Source organism: Dioscorea cayenensis, chromosome 16 (genome assembly GCF_009730915.1).
Source record: "Dioscorea cayenensis subsp. rotundata cultivar TDr96_F1 chromosome 16, TDr96_F1_v2_PseudoChromosome.rev07_lg8_w22 25.fasta, whole genome shotgun sequence".
Lineage (NCBI taxonomy): Eukaryota > Viridiplantae > Streptophyta > Magnoliopsida > Dioscoreales > Dioscoreaceae > Dioscorea > Dioscorea cayenensis.
Genome location: NC_052486.1, coordinates 1,212,022 through 1,222,276, shown reverse-complemented (window position 1 = coordinate 1,222,276; position 10,255 = coordinate 1,212,022). Strand labels below are relative to the sequence as shown.

At 33.9% G+C, this 10,255-nt stretch overlaps 1 protein-coding gene and 1 long non-coding RNA gene across 2 annotated transcripts; one reads left to right on the top strand and one right to left on the bottom strand.

Moving 5' to 3' along the window:
• Positions 1-1,953: 1,953 nt before the first annotated feature.
• On the top strand, positions 1,954-6,224 carry LOC120279075. The gene is made up of 3 exons (XR_005541835.1): positions 1,954-2,081; positions 5,132-5,200; positions 6,138-6,224. It is a non-coding gene; the product is annotated as an uncharacterized LOC120279075 (long non-coding RNA).
• On the bottom strand, positions 5,976-8,682 carry LOC120279072 (protein trichome birefringence-like 19). Its single transcript, XM_039285927.1, has 2 exons — positions 8,358-8,682; positions 5,976-6,932 (listed from the first exon to the last, which is right to left on the bottom strand). Exons 1-2 carry the CDS (start codon positions 8,646-8,648, stop codon positions 6,111-6,113), a joined length of 1,113 nt encoding a protein of 370 aa, XP_039141861.1. The 5' UTR covers positions 8,649-8,682; the 3' UTR covers positions 5,976-6,110.
• Between the last annotated feature and the right edge of the window lie 1,573 nt (positions 8,683-10,255).

The window sequence follows — 10,255 nt, the reverse complement described above, 5'->3', positions numbered from 1 at the left end:
TATTAAATTACGGAGATCTCTTTATGGGTTAAAACAATCCTGGACCGATGTGGTATAAACTGCCTCATGAATATCTTATAAAAAGAAGGGTACCAAAATGATAGTATATGTCCATGTGTGTTTATTAAAAAGTTATACTAACGGTTTTGTTGTGATAGCAGATATGTGGATGATTTAAATCTTGTAGGCACTTTCTTCCGAAAATCAGAATCGCAACATTATATCCGAGAAAAAGAATTTGAAATGAAAGATTTGGGAAAGACCAAATTCGCCTAGGTATACAAATCGAGCACTTATCCTCGGGAATATTTGTGCATCAATCAACCCTATACGTAAAAAGGTCGTCAAGAGATTCAATATGGAAAAAGGCTTATCCACCGAGTACGCCAATGGTCGTCCGGACTCTTGATGTTCGAGAAAGATCCATTTCGCCCACCCGGAAGAAGGAGAGATCATTCTTAGTCCGAAACTCCATATTTAAGTGCAATTGGTGCATTAATGTACCTTCGCAAATAATACCATACCGGATATAGCTTTTAGCAGAAATCTTCTAGCAAGATACAGCTTCTACATCGACACGAAGACACTCGGAAAGGAGTAAAAAGATGTGCTACGTTATTTACGAGGAACTACGGATCCGGGTTTATTCTATCGACAAGAATCTTCATCCAACCTCACGGGTTTTCATTGATCGTTTGGGTATTTGTCCGATCCTCACAAAAGGGCGATCTCGAGACTCGGATACATGTTTTCTTACAATGGTACAACTATCTCATGGCGTTCCACAAAACAAACTCTTACAGCTACTTCATCAAATCATGCTGAAATTCTAGTTGTCCATGAAGCAAGTCGTGAATGCCAATAGTTACGATCTATGATTGGGCATATACAGTCATCATGCAAATTACCATCAGTAACAACAAATGCTACAGTAATTTATGAAGACAACTGTGCTTGTATTTCTCAAATACAAGGAGGTTATATTAAAGGTGATAGAACGAAGCATATATCACCAAAATTCTTCTACACTCATGATCTCCAAAAAGAAGGCGATATAGAAGTTCAAAAGATTCAATCCAGTGAGAGTAAAGCTGATCTATTCACAAAATCACTTCCTAAGTGCATTCACCAAAGACTTATACACAAAATCGGGATGAGAAGACTTAAGGATGTAAGTACTTCTGATATAAGTTAAAAGTTTTTTATTTAAGGGGGAGACTGTACTCTTTTTCCATTTGCCAAGGTTTTTGTCCCAATGGCTTTTTCCGATGCAAGGTTTTTAATGAGGCAGTAACACTCAAATGTACCAAGGATAGTGTACTCTTTTTCCTTAGCTAGGTTTTTTATCCCACTGGGTTTTTTCTAGCAAGGTTTTAACGAGGCATATCCTTTGGTCGTAGGCATCCAAGGGGGAGTGTTATAAACAAATATTTTTAATGGATGCTCATCTGTAGTAATATCATCAGTAGCAGGATGCATGCATCGTAGTATCATCTAGAAAACACTCGTAGTGACTCACGTCATTTCATTACTATTCCACCAACTCAGGGTATTTTGGACCGTCGGATTAAATCGATCCTGGCCATTCATTCAACTCTTATAACCCTATAAATATCCCCTCATTTATATAATTTATGAGATAGAGAAAAGAAGGAAAAGAGAAATAAAAATGAAAAAGAAGTAAATTATTCAGGGTTTTTTTTTGGTAAATATTCTGACTCTCTATTCTTATTATTATCTTTTACATTTATAACATATATTCTTAATAGGGGTCAATTTGTAAATGTGTAAGAATTTATAGGTCATTTTCTTTAAAAAGTAGCCCCATGGTTCACAAAAGCATCTCTTTTATATGTCTAATCAAATTTTCATCACTCTTTCGTCATGCTCTTCACTCAAAATCATTTTCTTTCTTTTTTTTCTTTTTTAGATAAACCCCAAAACCATTCTCTCTCTCTCTCTCTCTCTCTCTCTCTCTCTAGGGTTGCCCACATCTCCTCTTCTTCTCCATCGATCTCTCTTCCATTCGATCCGAGCTCCATCTCCATCTCAGCGCCCACTACAATCGATTTTGCACTCTGGTAAAACTCGAAGAAATCACTCACGCAAACTTCAGATCCCGTTGTTTGTTTTCCTTTCTTTATTGTTCTTTTTTTTCTCTCAAAAAAAAAAATTTTTTTTTTAGTGATTTCTGGACGCAGTGGTTTATCGATCTCTTCCTGGCCTTGTTCATCTCTGGTTTCATGATTCAAGTTTGTTTTGATCTCCATACAATGCGGGAATCGGTCGATAAACCTCTGCATCCGGCTCTCACACCTCTTTTGCTTCTAAAGTTAGTATTTGTTGGGACTGATTGATTGGTATTTTGGTTTGCGGTGAGGTATTTTTGGCAAGAAATTATTGTGCTTGGTTTGGAACAAGTGATGTTTAATTTTGTTAGAAATTTGCATGCACTTTGTGCTTATAAATTTCAATGCTTGTATAACTAGATTTGTAGAGAAGGCATTATTCATTATGATTTCCCTATCAATGTGCTTTATAATTGTTCAATATCATGATTTATCATCTTTGTTAAGAGGTGATGAGTTTTATTGTCTACGTATTCATGCAAATGGTGTGGTAGATGTACTAAGTATAACTTGACAAGGCTATCATGTTTAGTATTGTATAAATGTGTTTGTACAATCTGTTCAAATCAATTTTTTTTTAAAGACATTTTGTAGAAATATTTAGTGCGAGAAGATTGACAGAGCTTAAAATTTGAATAATGTTGTTAAATACAAAGCTTGTGTTCATAGGGATGAGTTTCCACATTTGTCAGGATATTGGTTTTGTTGTAGTGATTATTATTATTTTTCTTTCTATTTTTGGATGAAGTGGAGAGTGCCTCGTGGCTTTTATTGTCATACATTTGCCTCAGAGATCAATTTTACACTGAGGTTGCCATAAAAACATGCAAAGTTGCCTAATTTTTCTTAATGTTGGGGGATATGGAAAGTTTTAAAGCAAAAACATACGAATGAACATGAAATATAATGTCAGAAATGAATATCACCAGTCCATATATGGCAGAAAAATGGTATAGAACTATGCCAAATGTTAGGGCTTTGGGAGCAAACACTAGCAGAGGTCTTGATTGCGCAAGGGCTTAAATTTACAAGAAGCAAGGAGGGTACACCTTGAGATTTACAAGAAGTGAAGAAGGGAACACTTTGGGGTCACAATTAGCAGTTGCAGGAAAGGATCCATAGAAATTTCGGCAACACATTGGAGCATTCAGTGATTGGAGAAGAAGGGTATTAAAAGTTGGCCAAAATTTTGCCTTGGTAATGGCAAGTGTTTATGTGTGTGTTTTCTTTTCAAAGTCCTCTGAGTTACTTTTCATGGAAAGTAATTTGATTTCTTGCCAAAAGGGTTCTTTCAATTCCCTTTTATTGTGATTTACAAACTTTCTTATATATTCTATTTTTATGAGGAGTAATTTGAGTGTTTAATTATGGATACCTGACTTTGTGTATCAGTTCTTGATATTAATGTGATAGCATTAATTTTTTAATTTTTATTTTGTTAATATGACCCGTCTCTAGTTTTTGTTTTGGTAAGTATAAACGCCAGACGGGAATTGGCTGCCGTAACAATTGCTCTGTTAATCATCTTTTTTTTTTTTTTAATAACAAGCTTAATGGGTTTATGCTGCCAAAAGCTAGCCTGTCCTATATTTTTTAAGCTACCACCTGCTGCATTAAAACAAGCTTAATGGCTTTATTTTGCATGTCATCGTTGTTCTTAATGTGGGAATAGTTAGGTAAATATTTTAGAACAATTGCGAGTGTATATGTAATATCTCTGGACAACCCAAAAGAGGAATCACTCAATTGTTGGTAAATGGGTGGTCAATAAATGGTATGGATTTGGTAAATTTTGCTTTTTGCATAGAATTTAAAAACCAATTAAGTAATAATGGCTTATCAAGTTATGTGGTTTTAACTTTTAAACAATCAAGAAATAATTGTTTGGAGATGTTCCTGGAATTATAGCTTTTGTTTGAGAAGGGAGTTGTTATTAAGTTTTTCTTAATTTTGTTTCTTGAAATAGACATTTGAAGATTTGTTCTATCAGAGCATGAAGCTTCAAACCTTCAAAAAGGATTATATTATTTCTGAAATGGGTTTCTCTTAGTTGTCTCAATTCATTTGATAGTCAACTTTGCTTCAAGGGCTTATATTGACCCCCATGATTTTTGTCCTTATATGTAGTTGTTGTTTTATATTAAAAGTTCTATCATATATCCACTTGATCAGCTCATCATGTTATCCAATGAAATTCATTTGTTTTGCTGTGCGAAAAAGAGTGAACCTTTTCTCTGGAGTGCAGAATTAGTTGAAAGGACGCCATCTTAACCAATAGTTTTCACCAAACCTATGTTTGTTTGAATTAATATTCATTAGATTCCATCATCACAGCTTTTGTTTTTACTGTATTTTGTGAGGGTTTGGTATGTGTCAATGTCATCAGTTTTTTTTTTAATAGTAAATTGTGTGAAGCTTTGTATTAACTGGCCCTACGTTCTTCAGTCAGCCTATCACCCTTCTGCCCATTTACAGAAGATTAATTTCTTCTTGATACACATGAAAGCAGCAGGTGAGACATCAAAATTTTGGTATGTGTGGTGCTGCTTTGACCATATTTGGTCATTGGTGGTTTAAAGTTTTTTATATGTCAAGGACACTCCCTACTCTTTCTGTACTTATTTATTAATTTGAAGAAAAACCCCCAACTTTACCCATCATTTGGAATACCTGCTGCTGTCATCCACAGATGCTTTTAATTTGATATATAGAAGTTAACTCTTATTGATTCCTGAATCTGCCTTTTCTGCTTCTGATTGCTAATATCATTTTATCATAATTTGTGATAAAGGAAAGCAATGAAGTAATTGAACTTGCAATCAGAAATTAGATTACTAACTTTTAAATTACATTTCCATGTCTATATTTTAACTCTAATGCTTGCATAATACATATTTTGTTGGTTGTCATAATAAGGTATTCTCGAGCGGATTATAGGTCAAATGTTATTATTTTAACTTTGATGATGATCAAGTTATTGTGTATTTTTTTGGAAACTTCAGCTACAACTTGTGGATGATTAGCTTTCTGCTTTAATTGTTGAAGTGGAGGAAGGCTTGAACATCAGTGATGTATGTCACCATTCTCCTGTTGGATATGTCAACAGAATTTTAAGTCCTGAAGTTATATATTCTCATGTCTTATTGAATTTAATAAATGAAATTGAAGGTTTGAATTCATTTATTCTAGTGTTCAATTTCTACAATGTGTACAATACTTAATCTCATTTGCTTTTTTCCTTGATTTTTGGTATTGAGTACAGTATTGGCTGTCATCTATGCTGTCTGCATTAATTTGACCTTCTCCTTTTTCAATCCTTGAGAGTGCTCAATAAGTTGTCTTTTGATAAAATTTACAAGTTTCCTTGCTAATTTCTCATTTTTATGTTTAATAACGCTGCAAAATGAAAGAAAATTTTTTGAGTTGCTGTTTTTCTGTGCTTCTAACTGCCATAACTGCTTTTACTTTCTTTCTATGCTATAGACCAATAGCTTTAGCTATTTATTCAAAGTTTATATCGTTTCATTCCTTATAGTTTCTATTTCAAATACAACAGCTTTTTTCTGGCCGGTTTTGATTACCATCAGACATTCATCTAAACCTGAAAGTAATACATTCCTGCCATTTCAGTCAAAGGATTTATTCATCTCTCCCTGTAAGGTTTTCATTTGAGGTATATTTATATAGTTTGTATTTGTGCTAACCTTATGATGCCGATAATTTGTATTTGCTTCAGTAGTAAACAATTATTCTGAGTTACTAGTGGCATTTTTAATGAAAGATAATTGCTTCCTAATATTAGTTCCATTTTAATGTATTATTGTTGCTGCTAGCTAGGTGGAATCAAGCTCTCAAATCTTCACTTGATATTTATAAATAGCATTTTCAGTGTGGTCCATTTGAGGTCTTTCATATTCATATACTTGCAATAAATAAATTTACAAGTTTATACACACCGGCATGAGTACATAAAGAAATCTACTAAACTCTCTTCATTCTTTCACTTAGGTGCAACTGCTCAGAAGCTGATGGCCGTCCTCTCTCCATCTTCAGCATATGGTGCAAAAAATCATTCCATGTATCTACAGGTCCAGGCAAGCACCAATGCACACAATCATTATACATTGTTATGTTTACATTCAATGGATGACCGTACCTACTTGGGTGTCCGTCAGGTCTCATTAGCATGGCTTCAGTAGTGTCTAACAACCTGAACTTTAGTCCTCTCTTGCTTGCTTCTTTTTCAGCAGCTCTGAACTCCTCCATTTGTGTCATGTATAGCTCCAGGTTTATGCCTTCAAGTCTTGTCTCATTGCTCCTAAAAGGTCTCTTTCTAACACAATCCCCTCCCTTGTTCCATTCACCATTCTCAAAGTGAGAAGGTGCAAATGTCCTTAGGAATGTCATTCCCTTGAACCCCTTAAGATTGTATAAGGTTTTGAATGTTGTCCGGAAGGCCATCCTGTACCCATAATACATGGTTAGATCGGTTATGTTTGGGTCTAGACAATAGTGGCACCCGACTAGGCGGTCCAACTCATAATACTTGGTCGGCCGGAAGAACCAGTGTCCGGCGGACACGATCACATAGTCAAATTCAGCGATTTGGGATGTCCAGTTTGCATCAGGCTCATCTAGGTATAGTTTGAAGAGGCCTGTCATGGTTGGACCATTCGGGTCAGCTTCCTCAGCCTTAGTCAAGAACGGTGACCAGAAGTTGGCCACTGTGAAGTTGTGTGTAGGGTATGACCACCATGTCGACTTCTCATCCGGTGTCGGCGACACATCCACTCCATAACTTACCTGAAAATTTAAACCCAATAAAGATATATAATTTCTATGCTCTTGTTTGCATACATACATTATAACTATGATTAACTTAATGTATATATATATATATATATTAAGAATTCTCAAAGATTTGTCTAGATATGTATTCCAGTGCCTCCAAGTTGGTATTAGTATTCATCTACTTAAAAATGGGAATCAAGAGCTAATTCACATGGCAAGTGACCTGTGGAAATCAGTATTATTCTTTGAGGGGCCAAGTATGAACTGGTGTGCTTTGTATGTATGTGCATCACTTAATCATTCTTATTTTGATTAGTTGTTCTTTCTATTCCCTAAGCATTCATGTTAGGTACAAAAATAATGCTGGATAAGGAAAGCATAACCAACTCTTTTGCATGCCATGCCATGCGGTGATATGACATTATTTATACGTATATATATTTTGCATTTATACCCTCTTTGAAACGTTATAAGATATGTGATTATGAGGTTTTGTAGGGACGTATATACAAAAGAAAGACACTTAGTTATACAATAAATATTCATAATGTAGCGGTTGGAATGTCTACAACACTATATGACATTTGCCATCAAATTTGAAAATTTTGGTTTTCTTGATAAGGTAAAGCCTACCTACTGAAAATGAGACTGATGTTACAATCAATCGATTTGTGTGGCTTGTGCTTGTCATAGATTGCATGCAAGTTATTTAATTGAAATTTTTTTTGGTGTTTATAAATCTAGTAATTATGGGTGTGCTATTATTTTTATTTTATTTTTAAGAAAATCAGAGAAAAGTAGTGAAATAAAATATATCAAATGATTTCTATATCTCCTACTCTGTTGGGTGTAGGAATACTATTCAAAAGCTAATGAAGGAAAACAAAACTATTCTGCAATTTTATTTTTTAATTTCATTATTATTATTATTATTATTATTGAATTTTTCATAATTTTCTTTTCTTATATTTTATATCAAAGCTAGGAAAAACACACTAATCTTAACTATGATCTATATCTCATTCTATATGGCACCAAACTATATTGTCTTTTATTTTTATCCTTAGAAAATGTTGGCATTAGTATGAACCTTTAAACTCATGAGCTTTACAAATAAAATATTCTCATGTTGCATTGAAGTGAAGAACATCACACTTGTAAAATAAATTATAAATAGGAAATTATGTAACAATTTTCATGTTACGTCGATAAATAGATATAAAACAAAGGAAAACATCAACACTGATATAAACTTTCATATAAAGCCACTAGTGGTTGTCCTCAAGTAAAGAACATATAGATTTTGATATCTAAACTAGACAAGTTTGTTGGTTTGATCTTTCTCTTAAAATTTACGTATCTTCGAATGTTTTCATTATCATTTGTACTTATTTCTCTAGCTAGTTAATGAGTGTTAAATTTATAAGTTTGTCTTACCCTATTGAGAAGGCAAATGAGTGACTGCATTTGATTCCTAGCAACAGAATCTCCAAGAAATGCCAGTGACTTCCCTTTAACAAGTTCCAGAAACTGAGCAGGATTAAAGACGGGAAGTTCGCAACCATCAGGCTTCCATCTCCATTTCAGAAAATCAGTGTCTGGTCTTCCAAATTTCATGCAATTCTGATGCTCATGAATTGCCCAACATGTGTTGTTTGTGTAGTATGGTGCTTTAGGATTTGGCACCCATTCTCCTCTGAATATGTCACACTTCTTGTTATCCCTCATTCTCACTATGGTTTTTTCGTCATTTGTAGGTGAAGTTGATGAAGCTGATTGAACTGATGATGATGATGTTACACTTGGTGAAGGGAAGAGGTAGAGTGGGATGATGGTGAGGAGAATTAGGGTTAGGGTTAGAATGATGGCTACTTTTGGAGTTTTGTTTTCTAGGTTTAGTTGTTGTTGTCCATGGAGCTTGTTGAGGTTTCTTCATGGAGCTCTGTTTCTCTCACTCTTTTGGTGCACTTTGTTGCACAAGGTGATGGATGAGTATTTATAATAATAATAATAATAATAATAATGATGTTAGTGATGATAATATTCTTTGATTGGAATCTTACAAATGACACCCTGGATAATAAAAGAATTTTCCTACAAGCTTGTGATTGGCTTTTGTACTGCCATTGTTCAATATAATTATGGAATTAGATTGTCCTTTTGTATGATTAGTGTGTGAAATTAGTCTTATTATTTCAGGGATGAATTGCTTTTGTTAGTACCAAATGCATAAGATATTTTATTTATGTCTTTTTTTTTCATCTGATGCAAAATCATTAACATTATTATTGAATATAATAAATTGATTTATTTTAAATGATCATATTTTTTTATTTTCAATCATAAAAATATTTTGTGAAAAATTAAATTTTTTTATATATTTTTAAAAAAAATCACATATTAAAAATTTTGATTAAAAAAATAATGCAAGTTGAGAGACCTTTTGTAGGTTGGCGGCTTGTCAAGAACAACAAGCTTTTAAAAACTGCGGTTCTGGATCACCGACGGTGTCTATATCATATCATATCTCCGTTGAATGAACAGCAAATCATAGGATTCAATCCTCTTAAAAGTTGACACGTGGATATGAAGATGGGGCCCATGAAGTTAAGATAATGTGGCACTCCATCAAGACGCCACGTAGCGTTTTTGGCATGATTTATACAAAGGAACTTAGAGGGAATCAAGTGATGTTTTATTTATATTTTTGGTTTTTTGTCCTGGAATGGAAGGAAACATCTCAACCGCCAAACAATCTTATTCTGAGGGGCCAGATGCAAATCATGAGATTTCTATGGACTTTTCTGAAAAGAAAAGGGGGGAAATAAATTAGTTTTATATTATTCTTTACGTAAATCCGCTGGGTTTTTTTTTTTTTAATATTTTTAACATGGATTTTTATTTTTTGATACAGTTTCTCGGAAAAGATTTTCTGATAGCCCAATGGTATTTATCATTGTGAAAAATGAGTGTGAGACATTTAAAAATTCTTGAGTTTAAGTTTTCATTGGACACAATGATAGTAACCATGAGTGGTGGATGAGTAGTGTAAAGTCGAATCTCTTGTGCCGCAGTACTATATAATATTGTGCAAACATATTATAGAGATATCATAAAAATAATATAGAAATACCGTATATGTATTATTCACCAATTGTTCACATGATCCTCTGTGTGAGGAGTTGTATTCTCCACCTCTCCATTATTGAAAGACAGGGGATGTACCATACATCGTGGGGTTGCAGTCATTGATATATCATTTTTGGGCGCACGTGACATGCCTTAATTGTCTTGCATGTTAGCTCGGTCCACATAGTAAATCTCTAGGAGATGGT